The sequence below is a fragment of the Eupeodes corollae genome, chromosome 3 (assembly GCF_945859685.1).
Source record: "Eupeodes corollae chromosome 3, idEupCoro1.1, whole genome shotgun sequence".
NCBI lineage: Eukaryota > Metazoa > Arthropoda > Insecta > Diptera > Syrphidae > Eupeodes > Eupeodes corollae.
Window position 1 is genome coordinate 123,057,734 of NC_079149.1, and position 22,961 is coordinate 123,080,694.

Sequence of the window (22,961 nt, forward strand, 5' to 3'; positions counted from 1 at the left end):
CTATCCTGATAGTTAATTGAATAGCGAATAATTTGGATAATTCATTGGGACAGCCGAAACTGAACACAGTCCGAATAATGAAATTTAACAGTTAGGATCTAACACTATCCGGATGGTTAAAGGAGAAAAGCAATACAATTTGGAGGATACAATAAAACCCTTTTCATCTTACACTACCCAGAAAGTTAATTGAAATGCGAATCATTTGGATAATTAATTAAACCAATCGAATTCGAACACAGTCCAAATAATGAGATTTAACAGTTGGGATCCAACACTATCCGGATGGTTAAAAGATCCAAAATGGTTCGGATACTATAATAAGGCAGATTAGATAAAACACTTTCCGTATAGGTGTCAAATCTCAACTTACTAATTTTAATACACAAAAAGAAGTTTACCTTGGCTAAATATCTTCTATCCCATCAAATTTTCTTCTGTGACCCATTTTAAAAAGTCTTCTGGAATTTTCTTCAAACTATTTAAGTTTTTATCCTGCACATACCATAAAAGTTACTTTGAGCTATGAAATCTTCCCCATTTAATGAAATGACCCAAGTCTCTCTTAATTTCCATTTTGGAACTTGCAACGATGCAAAATATTCCCCAAAGACAGGTGAGCTTATGCGCTATGTTTGAATATGCATCTGCTGGATACTTATAGTTAGATTTCACAGATGGTGCTGCCACTTAAAAAGTTTTGTGAGTAAATCATCACCACATCGTCGTCGCGTCGACCACGTCGTCGTCGCAACTATTATCGCAGAATGATGAAGAATCCAATGCATTGTTGCACAATCGAGAGTCATCTGCTCTTCACTCTTAAGTTGTTTGCCGTAGTTTTTATTCAATTGGTTTTGGACTTCTTCAGAATATTTTTTGTAAGAACAAAGTTGCAAAAATAAATGTATCTATAATTTAGATTTATTTTCTTTGAATACCGCCAACGACCTCTGCCGGTCATCAGGCTTATTCAGGGTTAGACATCCAAATAGACATCACTGTAATATCTATATAATATATAATCTCAAGTGTTGTGTAGACTGAAGATAGTGTCACAATAACGGTAGCATATAATTTGAAGTTTTGTATGGCATTTTTGCTTAATGAACATTTGCCATATTATTATTCAAGTCTATGGTATGATGATGATTACTCCCGTGATAATCTTGGACTTAAGATACAGGTGCGCAGGTGGCACACGAGGGCAATTAGGTTTTTCTTCTTGGTTTTTCTGTTTTGTGTTAGTTTCCTGATGAATACAATTTTAGTTTTCATTTATTAAATTTATTACATGATGAACAAAAAACAATGTTAATAATAAAAGGTAATATGTGGTTGAATCTTTTGGTAATTGGTAGTTATACTGAGTTGGATTGTGGGACATTTTAATAAGAAAAGAAGTGCCAACTGTCATAGTTCGTTGCTCAACTCTTTTGTTTTTGTGTATTTTTTAATTATTAAGTTGTGGCGATGCAAACAATTAGTTGATTTTGATCATATTTTATGACAAGACTGTTTTTAATTGACCATAATATACCAATAAAAAATTTGGGTCAGAAAATTATTTCCAAGGTTTAAGGGACCCAAATTTCAAAAGCAGGCATATTAGAAGTTTGTTGACAAAAAACTCCATTAATTAAATATGTTTTCTAGAATCAGCTAATTTTATTTGAGTGATGATTATTGCTTCAGATGTAATTTGAATAAATGAAGTTATAAATGTGAGATTTTGTTCACTGTCAGTTTCTATATTGACACATTTAGAGAAAAAAAGAATGTAAAACAAATTGGCAACCATAGAGTATCATTAGATGCTCAAAATTTTATATGGAGACTTTGTATGTTTTTCTAACAAAATTGAGTTAAGAAACAAAGCCATAATAGCATTTGTTTTAAACCAGCAATCAACCTAACAAATTGAGTACGTTTTTTAATTTTTAAATTGCAAATAAAAAACGGTATTAATTATGATTACATTGTAATAAAATTCTTATGTAAGTAGATTTACACGTTCGAAAAGTGCAAATAGGCTTATAGGAATGATTTTCGTGCAAATTATTAGTCTCTATCTACCATCATCTACTGTTATTAAGTTTTTTTAGCACACAGCACACATATTATCAATTTAATAATGTTCAGCAGATGTTCAATAGCAAATACGAATCAATTCAATTATTGCAATTTACGATTATGTCATAATTTGAAGCAGAAGAAGAAATCAATTTTCAAATGCCAGTGAAGTTTTATGGTTGGCTTTTAGCTTTAGTTGTCGACGATTGAGTTTTCTGTTTTATTTTTCAAAGAAATTTTAAAATAAGTGAACTAATTGATACAAAAAAATGTATGTGCATTAAACATTTTCAAAATGTTATTTTTATAATTGTTTAAAGATAATTTTAAAGTCACAATTAATTTACTGATGATTAACAACTAATTAATAAGCAATAAACTTTTGAAAATAAAAAGTGGCTTCGAGTTACACATTTGGTTAAATTAAATGTTTAAAGTTAAGCTATCAAAGAAAAAAAATAAAGAAATCATAGAAAATATAGAACGAAACAGTTCAAATTCTAGCAACGAATTACAAAATTAAAAACACATATTCTATGTATAATATTTGTGTGGAATGTTTTGCTTAGCTAATATCAAAGTTACTGCAATGACTAAAAACATAGAACACATTGGAAACAAATCGATAAATGTTAAAACTATTTAACCATAAGCTATTGACAAACTTAAAGCAAATAAAATATTAAATGAAACGGTTTAATTTTGTTTGAGGGGGGGATCGATTCTTTGATCCTTTGAAATAAAGTTTGTGAAAATATTATGCGAAACTTTTATGATTAATTAAGAACAACTAACCCATATTTTTTTGTGAGTGAATAACCAAATTGACATCGAATAAACTACGCAAATAAAACATAGAATAGTCCTTTGATATGTGCATCACAACCCACTTGTTGTGGAGTGATCACATATTTGACATCGCCAAAAATGCTGCTTAGTGTTTAGGTTTTCTCCGACGATGCAAGAAGTTTTTTACCCCTTCTGATCTGGCTATAATTTACAAAGTTTTTATTCGTCCTAAACTTGAGTATAACTCTCATATTTGGGCTGGAACCCCAATAACTTACCTGAGTCTTCTGGATAGAATTGAAAGAAGAGCTCTAAAAATGATAGGTGATTGTTCTCTCTCCGAGACATTTGCTTCTCTCGAACACCGCCGTAAAGTCTCATGCCTGTCATTGTTTTATAGTTACTTTTGTAAACAATGCTCTAGAGAAATAGCCAGTTGCATTCCTCCCCTTAAACAACTACTGTTAAGTAATGCTTTACCTGACTCAATATTTCCCACTCATTACAACGCGCAGACATTCAAAACCAATGTGCATCGGTTTCTCCTTTCTAATCCTAACCTCCTTTCTTAGTTGCACGCACAATATAAAAAAAAATAGAATGTATCGCACTTAACATTTGTAACAACTGATTTCCGACGAATTCATCAATAACTTATACAGTACAGGATGTGAGGTACTTCGTTACATTTATTTTGAATACACAAAATAAACATAGAAAACATAGAATATTAGATAAAGTACATGAAATATTATACAACGCGTTCCAAATCATCGTACCTCAATGAAAACTGATAAAAGATAGATAATAAGCTTTAAAGACCCTTCAAAATGAATTTTTATAAAAGGGATTTAGAAGTTTATGTAAACATAGAATTTAAAACCATACAGAGCATTGTACTTATGTAAATTCGGTATTTCACTATTTATTAACAACTAATTAACTGCAAATTATTAGTGTTTGAGGTTTTCAAAATAAGAACTTTTAACATGTTTTTGAGGTTCGTCCTATCAAACAAACATAGAAAACATTTGGAAATTACCATCATAGCTAATTAACGAAAACTTTAACACCATTTAAATAAACATAAGGAGTTTTAATGACATTTTTTGGAGGGTTGCCTGTTAAGTTGTTGTTAAGTTTGCGAAACAAAAAACATATATGTATATAGAATGACAAAATCAAAAACATCTTTTCAATCGGTTAGTGTTGTATCGATAATTTCTTGTTCATCATCGCAAATTTTAATATTTGGAACAAAAATTACCCTGACTTTCTTTTCACTTTTTATTGGTTGAATAAATTTGTCAAAAGGTTTGAGTGATTATTGAATTGTCTCAATAGACAACTTTTCTGCTTGAATTTCGTCTCAGTCAAAAAAGGCTGTGATTGTCAAAAGTTATTCTTTGTTTAATTTAGTATTAATTTTTGTAATAATTTGATAGAATCGCATGGCTGTGTCGCTTCAAATGGCAAAACAAAGTACCTAAATAAAAATAGCGGGTCGAATATGTCAATGTACTTTCTTCATTACATCGTTTACTTGGTTTTACCCCTATTGACCTTAAGTTAATTTCTTTTCCTCCATATTGTAAAGTTTATGCGCAGTATTATAAATTTTAACTTAATAACTGGAAACAATTACCAAGTGGGTATTATTTACTTAACCAAAATTTAAATGTTAACCAATTATCAAAATTATAAAGGTTTTGTTTAAAAGGTTACCATCAAATGTATTTTGTATAGTATCACTTTTCAATACTGAAACATCTATAAATATATATATAGAAATTACCAAAGGACACGCTAAAAAGGGTTCTTCCTAATTATGCTGATTGTTTTTTTGTCTCATCGAAGATTAACAATCATCACTCTTCCTTCGATTTCGTGAATTCAGTTGATGGTGGTACACCAAAGTGTATACTCACTTTTTTCTGTGTGTTTTGTGTTCTTCTTTTAAAAAATGTTCAATCGAGTAAAACAATTTTTCACTTCAGAAAACTATTACGAATCTCTGCAAACGACTTTTTGGTTTACATATCTCAACGGCCTCACTCCCTTTCGCATTATGACCGAAAAAGATGGAACAAAATGTGCTCGAACAACTCTAGTCGGTTATGTAAACTCAATTTTACATTGTTCCATTTATGGCGTGTGTTATGTTTTGACTTTCAAAAATAACGAATCAGTTATTGGTTATTTTCTAAAAACTCAAATAACGGAAATTTCATGTATAATTCAAACAATAAGTGGTGTTCTTTGTGCTATGGTAATTTATTTAACTGCCATAACAAAATATTCGCGTTTTTTGAAAATGCTTCAAATACTCACCGGAGTCGATAGACATTTGCAAAATTTAGGATTTGACATAAATTATACGAAAATAACTCAAGCTGTAGGCATTTTCTTTTCTGGTGTAGTTTTTTTGAATTTGGTTTTTTGTGTGAGTTGTTATAAAATATTACGAAAAATGGATGTGAATCCTTCGTTTTGTTTGTGTGTGGCATTTTACATGCAACATAATGCTCTGTGTTTGAGTGTTAATATGTTTTGGTGTGTAATGAGATCGTTTTATTGGAGATTGGTAAAATTAAATATGGTAAGACAAAAATTAAATATGTAAATAAGTAAAATAACGATATTTTAACATATCTTACATAATAACTCAGCATTCCTTCAAATAAGTCCTAAGCATTTCTTGATTGCTTGATAATGAAAAGAATATCTATGTCATTTAGTCAGAAAAGAAGATGTAAGGCTGCATTGATTGAACTTGAATCTATATGCAAAACGTCTATTTAGATACAGTATTTACATATGTTTTAAGATTTTGCAAGAACAATAAGTTTATCTTTAAAAATATAAATGTCACTTAATTTCTTAATAAACGTTTTTTTTAATTTAGATTTTTGAGATGATTTTCTAAAATGTCATAAAATTGTATTTATTTGAAAGAAAATCTTCTGTTTAGAATTATTTTTGGCATGTACATACATATGTAGTTATTTAGTGCATTAAAATATACGTATAACGTTTGTATGAATGTTAAACCGTTTTTGGAAAATCGAATTTAAAAAGAAAAAAATTCATTTGAGGAAATTAGAATTAGAAGATCGAACGGATTAATTTTAATAGCTTTTAACTTTCTGTCAAACTATCTTCTTTTAATAAGTAGCTTAAGACAACTCATCATCTCTAGTAACACCGCCGTTCAAATAAAGTTACTGTCGATGATCACCAACTTCTTGTGTCCTGAATTGGATGATATGGACATCGAAGTTATATGGTTTCAAAAGGATGGTGCTTAGTGCCACATGGTTTAGAAAGGTTTAATGACATGGTTATCTTTAGCCGAGGCATCGTAAATTGACCACCAAGATCGTGTTCTTTGAGCCCTTTAAGATTTTTTCTTTGGGGGCTTTCTTAAGACGCAGGACTATACAAATAAGCCACAATCTACCGCTGCCCGAAAATACAACATAATTGATGCTATCTGTAAAATTCAGCTGAATTTATGCTTCAAAAAAATCGAAAAGGTGAATTTTCGAATGCTGAGTGGCGTGCAACGGGACCTTTTAAAGATATGCTATATTTTACATATAATGTCAAAGAGATTTCAAATAAAAATAAAACTAAGTTGATATCTCATATACAACTTGTTTTATACAATTTAAAAATCGACTTGTCTTTAATGGAAAACTCGAAAACTTTGTTACTATATTCTTTTAATAAAATTAAAAAAAATACTTGACGTGAAAATTCTTAAGACCCTTGCATCCCATAAGGTTTAGGCTGTAAAGGTGAAGACAGACAGACAAATAGCCGGTTAAAAAATGTTATGTCTTATCAAAATCTCGTTCCTATATTTCACAAGCAAATCTTTATTTCAATTTGTAGATACTTTATTTTCCAACAAAAAGTTGACTAGTTTAAATTATTTTTCTAAAGTTTAGAACACTCCTTTGTCCCTCCCTCCCCTCATAGCACCCACATAAAATGTTAGGAAGCCATATCATAGTAAGACGTTATTGGCCATCCAATATCATCAATAGTAAAAACTTTAAAGAATAGGTTCTATACGACTATCTTGAGGAACTCTAAAAAAGGTAGAAAAGGTGAGATTTGAATACTTTATTAGAGGTTTTCGTCAATAGTAAAATCTTAAAAGAATTAGTTCAATGATGCTGTCTAGTGGAACGCATTGTATATACATATCCAATTCAGGTTTTTTTTTTCCTCAACAGAAATTTCGGGAGAAGACAAAAATTAATTGGCCTAAATTACCTTGCTTGTGTAAACTTAATTGTTAACATCGTAATCATGTTCACCAGATAACCCTTTCCAGATAATGATAATTGATTTTACAAAGTTATGGAAGCTATGTATTAAATTACCAAAATAACAACAAAATTAACTAAAGATGAACCAAAAAACCTGTTGATTACTTTTGGGCTTGAATGTTCTAAAAATACACTACACGTTGTTCGTAACATCAATGATAACTGACACGCACTTTTTATATTAATATTATTATTAGTTCTTATATTATTTCCTTTCACTATTTCAATAATTATTGTTTTCCTCCAAAATAATTACTAAACAGTTCTCTGCACTTTCACTTTAATATTAACTTCGGTTGAAAAAGCATTTCATATCTGACCTGATTTGCCACCAAAAAATTCGAAAATAATTCAAAATGATACGTTTAAAATATCTCCTATCAGCTGATAGTTTTTACAAATCACTGCAACCATTAATAAATTGCTGTTTCTTGTGCGGAATGACAACATTTTGCATTGTTACCAAAAAAAATGGCGCCCAACAAATCGAAACTAAACGATTGGGGTTTTTCTTGCCAATTTTCTATTCATTCATCTTCGCAGGTTGCTTTATTTCATCAATAATGTACGATGGAAAAACGTTAGTTAGTGGTTTTATGAAAACACACGTTTCACAATTTGGAATCTTATTTGAAATGGTCTGTGGGATATTTGCTGTTTTCTTTGTTTGCATTAACGGTATAATCGCGAATCGAAGATTATGAAAAATGTTGTCCCGCCTCGATCAATCAACTAATCGGTTGAGAAAAATAGGTGTTACTCCAAATTTTGTGTATTTTCTACGTTATTCATATATTTTGCTCGGACTTTGTGTGACAGTTCTTGTGGCTTGTGTCATTGGCTTGGTTTGTTTAATTAAAAGCATGGATTTAATATTTGATATACGTTTATGTATAACTTTTATCATACAAATTTATGGATCGTGTTTATTTTCTGTGTTTTTTTGGTGTGTGGTTCTATTGATAAGATGGAGATTAGAAATTTTGAACTTGGTAAGTCTGCAATTTTCATTATTTTCAAGTTTTACAAACAGCAAAATTGCAAAACTCTATTAAACAAGTATATTATGATTATGATTAGGGACACTCATTAATGTTTTTCATATTCTAATTAGGGGAATAGCATTTCGAGGACAAAAGTAGGATTGTAGATTTATTAATAACAACCCATAAATTGATTTAGATCTAATGAATACACATCTAATGGTAGAACAATCAAGAAGGGTCTTCTATGCACTTAATCCTTATAATATTCAGTAGTTGTTTTCTAATCGTTCCATTCACGTGTCACCTGCAACAGCGCCACCTATACCTATACAAAACTATGTCACTTTATTCGCAATTTAAAAGTGGATTAAAGCATAATGGCTATTTAGAGTCCTTACAGCCACTCCTTTTGGTTGCGTATCTCTGTGGATTGACACCTTTTCGCATTGTCATTCAATATCGTTGTACAAAATTGGTCAAGGACAAGTTCATGGGTTATTTTATCCCGTTTTTCTACTGCATTATCTACATTGGATGTTATGTCTACACTGCTTGCCATAATGAAACTGTAATTGGTTATTTTCTAAAGACCGAAGTTACAAGATTTGGAAGCGTGATTCTGGGCATAAGTGGCATTGTGGGGGCAACTATTGTGCAAGTGTCTTCGACTTATAATAAATGGTTGTTGTTGAAAGTTTTTGAATATCATATTTGCATTGATGAAGGATTCAAGAGAGTTGGTTGGAAAAAGAATTATTCCCAAGTGCTGAGTGCATTAATATATAATTTGGGAGTTTTTATTTTTATAAATGTTTTATTTACGTTCGGATTTTTTTACTTATTGCGTAGAATGGATGTTTATCCATCGGTGTGTTTATGTGGAACAGTTTTTATGCAATTAAATGGATTGGCTATAGGTGTTTGTATATTTAAGTCACTGGTTGAATCGATGAGACGGAGATTGGATCTTTTGAATGCTGTAAGTTTATTAATTTATTTATCCTCCAAAAAATGCAATTGATTTTTAGGTTTTGTAATATATGGAGATTAAATTTTCGAATTTTATTTTACGCATGGAGATTTTTAAACTACTTTAGTAACGTTGCTTAGCATTATAGGTATAATATAATAAATAAACTAAAATCCAAAAATAAAAACTTAACGAAAATAAATTAAAGCTCAACTAATTACATCATAATTTACTATAAGTTTGTATAGTTGACCATCAGAGACTCGTCAAGTTTAGAAATATTAACTTTAATTAGAACTGATTTTGATGCATTTTCCAGTGATTTAAATGTCATAATTCTATTTATTTGTGTTCTTACTGTCACTTTTGACAAAAACAGAAATACACATTTCTAAAACTTCAAACTGCTTAATATATGAGATGACAAGGTATTACTGAATGTTTCGAGTTTTTGATTCTTAGCCATTTTATATAAAATTTGATATCTATGATGTAAATCGTTTTTAATAAACAGCTGATTATTTAGTACACATTTACATTTTGGAATAAAATCGTTCCTTTGCCGAAAGCGTTTCATTTTCTTTGTATTCCCAGGCGTAAGTTTTACTTTTAATTATCAACTATAACCTTGATTATAATCAGGATATTTTTGTTCGATGACATATATTTTTAATGAAAGCTATAACCAACCTGTCAAAAAGATTCCAATAATTGGTTTCAATGATATAAACCAATGATAGCTATGACTAGTCCCCAAGTATTATGCTTATTTCATTTCATGTTATCAGGAAGAGATTCAGCCAATAATTTAAGATAAATATTGGTTAATTGGTTTGGTGAGTTACAATTTTTAACGTTTATTTTTCAATATGATTAGTTACCAGATGTTTATAAAATCGCTTGAATGTTTTCTACGTTTATTTTTCGAATCATAAATTCTACGAACTAGAAAAACTAAATACCTTAAACAAAAAGTAAAGAGTGATATAAGGTGGTTTCATTTATTATTTTCTTGAAAGTATAGAACTGAAATCAATCAAATTGAATTGCTCTGAATCTCTAATGGAAACTTTGGTGATAGTCATATTGCACTTAAGACAATCACAAAACGTAAATTATATATATATGATTAAAAATGACATTTTTAAAATTTTACATCACCATTTGAATTTGAATTTGAAAATCAAGACTTGGAGCTAAACGAGTGAGTAGCCGACAGAGAACTAAATAAACCTAAAAACATTTCCAAATCGCTGCTGTTTCGTAGGCGATTCAGCAACAGCTAGTAAGAATTTGACAAGAATAATTGCATTTCATATTTCATTAACTCTGGATAACTATCTCATTTAGTATCCAAATACGAGATGGGAAAGAAACAGATCTTCAATTTTAGAATGCGTTCATATAAAACTTTTCAATGGCTCCATTCAGCAAACAATAATGTAATAGATGTAAATTTTTTGAATAGAAATTAGGAGTGAAAAAACAAAGTAAATAATATTATTCTAAATGTATGATGTGTTTCAAGTTCTAAACCATTCCCGTACTTGAAAATTTTACATTTTTTAAATCAAAGGCCAGGAAAAGGTAAAAATAACCCTGTGGAATCTAAGCCCAATTCATTTATTTGGGTAGAAATTGACAGTTTTAAAAGCTCCTTGCGGTGAATTTATGTATAAGAAATAGTGCGCCTGTTCTTCTTAGCTAATAACTCTTAAGATCATTTTTCATAATTTGACTCCTAGTAAATTCCTGTACAAAAGTTTTAAGGCTCAGACCTAATATGTACATTACATTTGATTTCAAAAAACATTAAATCATTATTTTTTATGTTCACCATAAGCAATGTATTTTGATGATTAATATAACTTAGCATTTAATGTAATACAACGTAATCAAGTATATTTTCAATCATAATAATTATCGTATCATTATGCTTTGTTTTAAGTAATTGAAAAAATAGCTTCCTAAAATAATATCCCCCTTAATTACTTTTGTTCGCTCTTTAATTAATTAACTTTCAACAAAGGCAACAATAAAAAACAAAAGAACAAACAAATGGATATCATTTACACGTGGGTGTTGACCAACGTTTATGATGTGTATTGTACACCTATCATTATGTAATTTCCGAATCATATCCTTTTTCAATAGAAATGTATGTACTTCCTATTTCCCATATACAAGATATAATCTAATTCATGTTAACTGAGGTGCTTCCACCTGTTGACATTTTGATGACAGAGGTAAATACATTTTGCATATGCGTGGTTTACCTGTAGAACTTGAAATGTCAATTATTTGTATCCTTCGTTCAAAAAGGACAGACTTGCATGATGACAACTTAAAATGCTGTTACACTCACTTAGTGTATTAAAATCCGTTGACTAGACCACATCTTAACGAAGAAGACAGTGTCTATAGAATACGCTTTGCGGTATGTCACTGCGAAGTTGGGCCCGTCAGTTTTTCACTGCCAATCAATTGCACGAATGTTTTCAACCGTTATTTTACGTCACCTACTTCCAAGGTTTAACACCTTTCTACATCAAACAAGACCCAAATGGAATTAAAAGACTCAAAAACTCCGTATTCGGCTACATAAATGCCTTATTTCATATTATTATGTATGGAGCGTGTTATGCTTTAACGTTGGTAAATAATTGTGAATCTGTGGTGGGATATTTTTTTCGAACTCGTGTTTCATATGTTGGTGATTTTATGCAAGTTTTGAGTGGATTTATTGGTGTAACTGTAATTTATATATCAGCCATTGTACCAAAACATCGTCTTGAAAAAGTATTGACTTTATATTGTTTTATTGATGATCAATTGAAGGATATTGGTGTTGAGATAAATTATAGTAAAATATATCGATATGCTTATGGATTAATGATAAGTTTGTTAATTTTGAATTCAGTGTATATTGTGGGATGTTTTGAGTTGATGAAATCAGTGGATATTCGACCATCTATGGCGTTGTATGTGACATTTGTGCTGCAGCATTCGGTGCTGTCGGTGGCAATGTCTTTGTATAGTTGTGTTACAAGGACGTTGGAGATGAGGATCGTGATGCTAAATCAGGTATGAAGTGAGAACTAACAAAACAGAACATAATAAGAAAGCTTGTTTTGAGTGACGAAACCCCAACCTAATGAAGTGACTTTTTGACAAACTTAAAGACACTTAAATCTTGCAGTCACGTCAAACTAATAGTTGAAATTTAATAAGGTTTGGAAAATTATTCTTATGTTTTTTCTCTGCGAAGTCTCAGGAATAAATTCACAATTCACAACTTCATGGCGCATCAAAATCAATCAAAAGGGAGTAGTGCTCAAATGACCTTCAAAAAAATATTATAATACTTTCCTTAAATATTTTTTTTTTAACTTATGTAAAATATTCATTACAGAACGAAAATGGAAAGTAATTATGTGTACTTTAATAGCTGAACAGTAATTCTTATGAACCGTCAAAATGTGTATGCATACATTTGTTATTCACAGATCATAAATCCTTTAACGGTATTTAAATTGATGTTAATCATTTTGAAGTCTGTCTTGCTAATAATCATATTTTAAATCAATCATATTTGTCTCCTTATAAGTTGATTTTGACAGTTCATAAATTGAATAATTTTTTTTATTGAGTATTTGTGGAATAAAATTGCGAAACATTTTATTTTCACATAATATTTCACGATTCAAATACAAAGTTTATGAGAACACGGCTTAATATAAGAACTCCTTAAAATTATCTTTCGTCAAAACCAAAATACAAATCCTAAGTGCTTCTATTTTTATACACGCTTGTAATGGTTAGTGATTCCAACAAATAAATGTGACTGGTTGGTGATTCCCACAAATAGCTAACAAAAGGTCAATTACTTTCACTTTCACCTTTCATCCCTCCAGGAGTATAATTGCTTGTCATAACTTTATATATTCAATTAGTTGATTGAATTTAATTTGGACATTGTTATACTTCAATTTGTTCCTCCCGTGTTTTTTTTTATACGAGTATTAGTATGGACATTATATGTTTCTTTCTAACACTCCCAGGTCAACAAAATGGTACCAAGAAAACTTTATTATTCATGAACTTTAAGACAAGTTATTGACGCTTAAACTTTGATATCCTCTCAACGAATTATTATAAATTAATAGGTGCACAATAAATATATGAATTATGATTGCTTTTCTAAATTGAAGTCCATTAAAGTTGTCAATTGAAGCTCACACTGTTTTGCAATTACCTGTAATACAAATACGGATCAATCGAAAACTTTCATATAAAACGTATCCTTAATCACCGGAATAGCTTCAGTTGAGAAAATAAACACGCGTCGTGACCTCGGAATTCATATTTCTACTTTTTAAAAAATGTGCTCTGCTTTTTGGAAGGAACTTTTTAGTCCTACCGATTCATATGGATCGATAAAGACTTTATTTATAATTCTCTTTGTCATGGGCCTTACACCATTTTTGATAAAAGGCACTCCCGGGAAACGTCAAATACGCGTTAGTTATTTTGGGTTTTTGAATGCTGGTATCCATTTGACGCTATTTATGTTTTGTTTTTTGTATGCATTTGTAAAAAACGAATCAATTGTGGCGTATTTCTTTCAAACTGAAATCTCAAGAATAGGCAATACCTTGCAAACGTTTATCGGAATGTTCGGGATGGTCACTCTAATCGGAATGTCATTGATTGAGAAGAAGAAAATAATTCGTCTGTTGCATACGATGGCAAAAGTTGATGTTAAATTGTTGGATTTGGGTGTGAGTTTGAACTATCGTTATGCCCAGAGGCATGTTCATGCTCAAATTGTAGCTGTTCTGGGATTGAATTTGTTATATATTTTGAGTAGTTTTGGACTTCTGTTCAAAAATGGAATTTGGTCATCCTTGGCAGCAAATGTTTCGTTCTTCTCGCCACATGTATTTCTGTTGGCTGTTGTAACGTTGTTTACAGCTTGTATGGTGAGGTTGAAGCAGCGATTTCGAATGGTTAATAAGGTAATGTATCAACAAATGTTTTGAAGTACCTATTTTAGAGAAAGCTTGTATTTCTTAGTCGTTTTTAACTGCATTTCATTAAAAACAATTCTTTCGTTAAGTTTTACCCAGTTCCCCAAATTTGTAATCTTCAAACTTTATACGCCAAACTTCCATTGATTTTAAAATAATACACCATTTTAAAGATTGTGATAACTGTCAGCTATCAAATTCTATTTTTGATTAGTTACCGATACCTTACTTTGCGAATGGAGTCCCGAATAAATTTAAGAACACCCTTTTTTCATAAATTCGAATCCGGAAGCAAATGAACTGTCATGTTTAACAATATTCTGATTTCTATCGACAAATTTATTAGTTTATAATAAAACCAATAAATAAACATTTCAATTAATGTAATTGGCATTAAATTGGATGTCTTTTTTCATGAATGGACACAAAATGTCGGTTAAACGTCAAATTCTGTTATGACAGCTAGTCATCTTGTTAAGATTTAATGGAGATAAGTTCAAGTATGAAGCTTGATTCTTTATGGCGGTAAACCAATAAGCAATTAAGTAATTGTTTCGTTACAGTTGAATTACTTTTTTATAAATCCAAAAACCACCATTTTTGTAAAAGAATTCATTCAGCACACTTGCTAGTCAGTTCTTATTTCTTTTACCATGTGGACGTTTATTTCGAATATACTCAAAGACATAGCAAATCCTCAAAATGTTTACTCCACCTTACAACCATTATTTGTTATATCTCTAATTCTCGGAATAATGCCTCTAACAATTCAGGGCGATTTAAGAAGTCACCGCCGCCATCTTGAAACATCAACTAACATCAAATTTTTGTTGACACTTCGAATTACTGTACTTTCGATATGTTTTATTTTTTCATTTATGTGTTGCGAATTTATATTGTCGTACTTCTTTTTAAATCCCATGTCAAAATTAAGTGACATGTTACAAAAAGTCAATGGGATGGCTGGAACTTTACTCTGCCTAATAATTGGCATGTGGAAAAGGGATGATTTGAAAGATTGCATCTATGCTTTGGCGGACATTGATTTTCGCTGTAAATATAATCGACTTAGTTCGAAATATATGCGAACTACAGTGATAATATGGATTTTGATGTTTCCGCCGGGTTTTTTGAATTGTATTTATATGACTTATACGGTTTTTGGAATTTTGATACGAAATGGAATATGGCCTTATACGGTTGAATGTGTGGCATTCTTTTCACCGTGCTTAGTATTGACGTCGATTAGTATGATGTTTGTGTGTTTTGTCTACATTATAAGCGAGTATTTAGAAACGATGAATAAGGTACGTACATATTCAAAGATGCTTTAATATTTTTTTTTTTAAATAAATATGGTGTATGAAAATATTATTATGTGAAACAACTTAAAAACATCAATTCATAAAACGCCATTTATCTGAACACGCCGAAAACAGTTGAAATTAACACCTTGTTTTTTGACTTTTCAATATCAACTTGGAAGTGTCGTAAGATGCTGGAAATTAAATAAATGTGACTTATACTCAAATATAGTGTCAACAAATATTATATAAAAGTAGTATTAAACTTTTAAGCTAAGGCCACACTAAAAGTAAATATTTTAATAAATTTCGATTTTGTTATAAGCGTAAACGGTTTATCGCTCAATTTTAAGTTTTACAGGCATTTTATTTTTTAGCTTAGAAAAGAGTTCTTAACAGAGTTCGAGGAAAACGATCATACCTAGGACAAGCTCTAAAAAAAGTGTATTCTGAGTGGTCAGATATATTTTTAAAACACAACTTAGCACTTAGCTTAGTGTCACTATTTGACATTTGTTAATTTGCTTGTCATTTTCTTTTACAGAAAAAAGAAATAAGATTAAAAAATTGAATTAATGTAGAGCAATCAATTATAATAAAACAAGAATTAAATTAATTTTTTTGAAGCAATAGAAGATGAAGATTCTAATGCTTGCGTACAGCATTCAACTCTGAACTCTTTGAACACGTTTCATTAAGAGTACATATATTTAAAGTGATTGTAATGATTTTTCAATAAGGCAGGTAGATGTCATGGCGTTTGCTGTGTGGCACGTAGCACCATCCTGCTGCAACCACATGTCGTCTAGGCGCTCAATGTTGACAGTGAACGCCTCACTAAGTTTTCAAAAAAGTACGGATCAATTACTCCGGCGCACCAGCCCAAAATCCACACCTAAAGGTGACTTTTTTAGGAATGCATTATCACCTGGTGAACCTCGCGTGGGTTGATGTCGTCCCATATAAGGCAATTTTGTTTGTTAACACAGTCATTCATCCAAGAATGCGCCTCGTCACTAAAGATGATTTTTCGGCCAAAATTGGGATCTTCTTCCAAACAATTCGATGTCCAGTCAATGAAGAAATGGCGTTGTCATGAACTTTGAGCTCCTGGGTCAGTTGGATTTTCTACAGATATAGGTATATAAGTCTTGACGCAAGAATCGCCAAGTTGAAGTCTGTGAAAGGCCGAGTTCTTGCCCACGGTGAGGAATAGACTGCCTCGGGACTCGGGCTCTGCTGTTCACTTTTACGGACCGCTGCGATGTTCTCAGCCGATCTTGATTTCCTTGAACGTACGAGTGTTGGCTGATTGTTTACTGAACTGGTTGTCTTAAATCTAGCCACCAAATGTGTTGAAGAGCCGACTGTCAAGGGCCACACGTCTATCGTAAAATGGACGCAATGCGCGCAACGTTTGCGTTTACGAACACTCATTTTGATAATAAATTTTTATCATTTTACCGTGTTGCTGAATCGTGAAACTTGCTATGATGATTTGGCGTAAACAACTGAATAATAAACAAAAGATTTGGCAGATGTCACCAAAACAAAATGGATGCCACGAAAATCTACCCGCTCTAATTTAAAAACTCTATATTTTGGTAGACAAAGTCCGATATTAAAATGTCATTTTATTGGTGAAAACGGCCAAGGGGCCGTAACTGCAGAAGTTCTGTTAGCTCACTAATTCTAATTTTGCTTAAGGCTTAAGTGGAATGTAATTGGTTGTTGGTTGGGATATGTGTATTTTTCTTAAGCTCATAAGCGGATCCCACTTTAATATGATACTTTAAATTAAGAAGATACTTTTAATTTAATAAATTGCCAATGTTTATAATCCTAATTTAGTTTAAAAGACTGAAGATGCTGCATCAACATTATAAACGTTTTTATTTGTTTCTTCACTTATAGAAATAAAATTCATAGGTCTTCATTGTGAGATAATCATTTCAAAAAAAAATTGTTTTTCGTTGTATTTCACGAAACTCGTTCAGTTTGAATTCAAAGATTTTTCAGAGTTTACCATTATTTTCACCGCCCGCTGAAGTTGGTCGTTCCAACATTAATGGAACCTTGGTAAACACCATAGACCATAAATAGGTGTCAAATGTCCAGATTTGCAACCAAAGAGCATTTTTAAAATTAAATTTGTTGACGACTGATAATTGGTTTTGATAAAGTTTATTTTTAAAAATTTCGTTCTTAACATAAATTCCGTATTGTTTTGTATAAAGTCATACGAATAGTAAATATAATTGGACTTTAAAATTTTGCAACGTTTTATTTTCATAAATAACCATGATTTCTATTTTTTTTCATATGATTCCAAAATTGATGATTTTTAAGCAATTTAATTTTAAGTATACAAAATAAGCTTTTTTAACCTAATAACTTCACTAATAAAGTCTAGATATTGAAATAAATAATAACAAATTGAAAATAAATACTAATTTATACTATTTCAGAGAAATTTTCATAATTTAAATTCAATCTATTAGCAGGTTTCGATCTAAATAAAATCAACACTCCAAGCAAATAAGTATTAACTGTCTCCATATTCAAATGCGTAAAATTAATTTTAAAATTGTAATGCACATTAATATTTGTTTTAATCAGTACTTTTTCAATTAATAAACTTTGTTCACGTTCATTTAAGTAATTGCCATGCTAAAAGCTAGGACCTATTCACAGCACTTAATAATTTCCTTATTGTCCTTATCAATACAACTTAGTCTGCTAGTTTAGTAAGTTTTCCTTGCTTGCACGATGCGAAAGTGTATTTTAAATTTTATCAAGGACATAAGAAATCCCCGGGATGTGTACGCAATATTGCAACCATTATTTGCCATATCCTTGGTTCTCGGAACTATGCCTTTCACGATTCAGAGCACTCAGAACCTCCACCACCAAGGCCGCCGTCATCGTCTTGAAAGTTCAACATTCATCAACATATACATGACAATTCGAGTTGTTTCACTTTTATTAATATTCATTTTTGCATTTTGTTGGAGCAAATGTATACTTTCGTATTTTTTCCTAACCCCACTCACTGAACTTGGTAATTTGTTGCAAAAATTCAACGGAATGTTTGGATCCATGCAATCGCTCCTTATAGCTATGGTGAAAAAGGAAGAACTAAGATCTTGTATTGATGCCTTGGCTAAAACCGATTATCAAATGAAATTGATTGGGATCAACTCGAGGTATATGAGAACTATGTTGATGATATGGACTTTGATGTTTTGGCCATGTGTCTTAAATATTATTTATCTGCTCTACACGGTTTTTGGAATCTTAGTACGAAACGGAATATGGCCACATTGTGCCGAATGCTTCGCATTTTTTTCACCTGGCTTCTTGCTAACGTCTATTGGGATGATGTTTGTTTCTTTCTTGTTCATGATAAGCCAATATATGGAATCCTTAAATCAGGTATGTGTTTGAAGAATTTTTCTAATTTGAATCCTTGAGAAGAGATATTTGAAGAACTTTTATTGAACTATGTGACCAATGTCTTTATTTAATTTCAATTTGAATGAAGCAATAAAATCATTTGGTATTTTTGAGTGCGTGAGCAATTGGACAAGAAGTCCTAATTATCATTCTTAAGGGGATTAATTTATTTAATTGAAGGCATATCTATACCTTTTTTATTCATTATGGAAATGATATGCTTGATTATTTATTTAAATTACCATCCATTCATACCACAAACGCATTGATGAAATTTGATTTACTATCATATACGAAACGCACCCTCATGTTACCACACCTACTCGTACATATATCTATAATGGTAACTCCAAAAAAAAGTCTAATTTAGTCATTTCTTAACTTCTTCCTTGACAATACTTACTCGTAATGTGGAAAGTTCTACGCTGGATAAAAGCTCGTTACCAGGATATCACAAATCCTCAGGATGTTTATGCAACACTCCATCCAGTTTTCATGATTTCCACACTCTATGGAACCATACCGATTAATATTTATGGTTCATTTGGAAACCGGACGGTTAAAACGTCATATTTTGCAATTGCAAATATGATAATTCGTTTCATTTCCTACACATTCGTTTTTTACAAAGTATTGTTCAGTCAAAATTCTGTTATGTCATATTTTTTTCAAAGTGAAGTTTCAAAAATTGCTGATGGAATGCAAAAGACAAATGGCATGTATGGATTGACAACTGCAATAATTGTTGCCATCTTGGAAAGAGATGCACTCACAAAATGTGTCATTTTACTGTCAATTATCGAAAATGGGTGTATTGGAATTGGAATAAGTTTGAATAATAAACGTTCAGTGATGTTGTTAACACGACATATGATGATTTTAATAATTTTGAATTTAACTTTTATATTAGTAAGTAATTATGGATTATTTACGAGATACGACATTAACCCTGAGTTGTTTGGAAAATTTGCATTTTTCTGTCCGTGTTTATTGCTGACTAGCATATCGATTGTTTTTACATCTATAACACAAAAGATCACGGAATATTTAACTTGTCTACATAAGGTATATATTTTTGTTTCTAAATCATAAAATAGACGTATTCTTTGTTTAATTTTATCCGTTTGAGTTATGCATTGCAAAGTTATCTGTATTAACTAAATAATTGTCACTCAAGACATTACATTTCATAGCTGATATATGTCAAATACTCTTCACAGACAAATCGAGATCAATGTACCTCGGGAGGATTCTAGACACAAATCTGGGTTCTTGAAAGAATGAGCTTGTTAATCATAAAAAATGGATGTTTCAAGTATTGTTTGTTCTTATGATCCTGCAAATGATTTCACGATTTTCATCTTACTGAATTTTAAACATTTAGTAAAACTGTTATAATTTGGCATGTCTTAACTTTGCGATAAAATATGTGGCCTCTTCGATTATTTTTCATTTCTGTTTTTATTCCTTCAAAGTTATGTCAAGTTTATAAAAGAATTTAAATTGATAGAATGTGTGAAGGGACACAAAGATGAAATGTCAAAATGAGCCAACTTCATAGTGTCCAACGTCAACGCCCTCAACTAAGTATGTCTGTTTGTGTGATCAATTTTTGTTCAAAAATCCACAAAGTTTTACATTTTTCTGTCAAAAACACCAAACAAGTAAAACCTGTTGAAAATTGTACTTTACCAAACGGACCTAGTATTCATTTAAATAGATTAAAATCAAATTTCTGCTAACATAAGGTTAACTGGCCGACTGTGGATTAAATAAACACATGTTTTTAATGTTTGAGATTTGTTTAATTTCCCCTTTTTAGGTAAATTTAAAACAAATTTTCTCATTAAAGTCATTTCCGTTCAAATAAAAACTGAAAGAGTAGCCAACAATTATTGAATTTGTTAGTTAAAAACTTAAATTTGAAATATGTTTTAAATCTTCCCTTTCTCTTTCTTTACAGGTTCTCAAAAACTTATCCAATCAATGGGAAAACCGCAAGATCCGTTCGATTTCCGCAAAAAGCCGATCACTAAACTGTCTTGATTCATTCTCAATGTACACAATTGTCACAAAGAATCCCTGTGAAATCATTCACGAGTCCATGGAAATCCATCATCTCATCTGTGAAGCAGCTTCGACAGCTAACAAATATTTTACCTATCAACTGCTCACAATAATCTCGATAGCGTTTTTAATAATTGTCTTTGATGCATATTATGTTTTGGAAACTCTGCTGGGAAAATCAAAACGTGAAAGTAAATTTAAAACTGTTGAATTTGTTACGTTCTTTTCGTGTCAGATGATTTTATATCTAATTGCTATTATATCGATTGTGGAGGGAAGTAATCGAGCTATAAAAAAGGTAGTTTTGAGTTAAACAAATGATTCTCTTGAAATAATCAAAGAATGTTTGTATGATGTATTTAAGAGTGAACAAACTGGTGGTATTGTCCATGGTCTATTGAACAAAGCAAAAAGCCCAGATGTCAAAGAGAAATTACAACAATTCTCAATGCAATTGATGCATTTGAAAATTAATTTTACTGCAGCTGGACTTTTTAATATTGATAGGACACTTTATTTTACGGTAAGTTTTTATATTTTTAGTTTTATTTCGTTGGGTTCCTATTCAAACGGTGGCTTTCTTTTGACAGATATCTGGAGCACTGACAACTTATTTGATAATTTTACTACAATTCACTTCAAGCGCACCAAATGGATCTGTACCGTGTAGTTTTGGGCAAAATGGAAATATTACAGCTATTGGCAATGCAACAATCGCCCCAAATAATTAAATATAGTATATATGCAAAGCACACGAAATTGTCATCTGAATTCTCTATCCAATTAGTGTCTTATTTATCAAATCAGAATAATAATGTTATTATATATTTTAATAAAGTTGCAAATTTATTTTCGTAGATAAAAGCTGATTTTGTTTTAGTGATTTGTACATATGTGTGTCTTTAAATTATTAACAGTCCCCTTCCTCAAGCTTTAACTGTCAAATGTCAATATTTAATCTGTTGTTATTTGTTAGCAAAATTTTGTCTTAAAATTAGTTATATAGAGAAAAAATCTTAAAAAATGTCTCGTATCATAGACATAGACTTAATTACTGACATATTTAATTTTTGACACTTTGAAGTTGACAGACACTCGTATTTGAGAGATCTCTATATTTGAGGTTTCTACCTTGATGAGAGATAGACAAGTAAGGCAGAGAAATTTTTTTAAATGAGATAGATACAGTAAAGGAACGTCAAATTGATTCACCTCAAGAGTTGACATTTGGCCAGTTTATGTTTCTAGGATTTCTGAGATTTTCTCAGCTATATTGACATATCATGAAAATGAAACATAAATAAAATTCACTATTTATTTTCACCTAGCAGTCATATTAGATTTTGTATTTCCTTTCTTCTTTTTGAAGAGTGATGAAGAATATTTGGGAAATCATGTCATACAAATTTTATCCTTATATTTCTCACAGCAAAAGTGAGAAATTTGTATGAGAAATGTTGTTTATATTTCTGAAAATACAGGAATCTCTGAGATCTTGTATATGTGCATAAACTTAAGGTAAGGGAAACAGATCTTAAATTAAGTTCTTCGATGACACCTTTTTTGCATGATATTTGATCATATTTATTTTTGTCTAAATTATGAATTTTTAAAAGTTAAAAGTTTTTCGGAGCTAATTATTAAACTGCACTTTTTCCAAAGTATATTTACCTTCATATAAGTGCGTGCCAGAGGGAGAAACAGTAAAAATTGTATTGATTATTCTCTTAAGTGGCACCAACTTAATACCTCATGTATTCCCTTCTATATTGACATTCTTTAATGTGTTTAAAGGATATAGCAGATCCCAAAAGAATTAACTTAACAACCATCCCATAATCTACTTAAGACGTATTAACAACCTTTTATAATAATTGAAGGTGTTAGCAAACAAAAAAGGTGGTTAACTCTTATTACAAAAATATGAAACTCTTAAGTTTTTCATA

General features: G+C 30.8%; 1 protein-coding gene across 4 annotated transcripts; it reads left to right on the plus strand.

Moving 5' to 3' along the window:
* The first annotated feature begins 8,500 nt into the window (after positions 1–8,500).
* On the plus strand, positions 8,501–21,872 carry LOC129949863 (putative gustatory receptor 28b). 4 transcript variants are annotated; one of them, XM_056061552.1, is made up of 4 exons: positions 8,501–9,167; positions 20,912–21,313; positions 21,380–21,538; positions 21,606–21,872. In XM_056061552.1, exons 1-4 carry the CDS (start codon positions 8,526–8,528, stop codon positions 21,744–21,746), a joined length of 1,344 nt encoding a protein of 447 aa, XP_055917527.1. In that variant the 5' UTR covers positions 8,501–8,525; the 3' UTR covers positions 21,747–21,872. The 4 variants fall into 4 exon arrangements, with proteins under 4 accessions (XP_055917527.1, XP_055917526.1, XP_055917528.1 ...); XM_056061551.1 differs by lacking the exon at positions 8,501–9,167 and adding an exon at positions 11,547–12,242; XM_056061553.1 differs by lacking the exon at positions 8,501–9,167 and adding an exon at positions 13,501–14,176.
* Positions 21,873–22,961: the final 1,089 nt, after the last annotated feature.

What these genes read in the sequence shown, in the direction of transcription:
- LOC129949863 (XM_056061551.1), top strand. Translation starts at nt 11,598, where the DNA reads ATGTCACTGCGAAGTTGGGCCCGTCAGTTTTTCACTGCCAATCAATTG. An exon ending in GTAATCGAGCTATAAAAAAG is followed by an intron (nt 21,314 to 21,379) that starts GTAGTTTTGAGT and finishes GATGTATTTAAG; the next exon opens with AGTGAACAAACTGGTGGTAT. An exon ending in ATAGGACACTTTATTTTACG is followed by an intron (nt 21,539 to 21,605) that starts GTAAGTTTTTAT and finishes TTCTTTTGACAG; the next exon opens with ATATCTGGAGCACTGACAAC.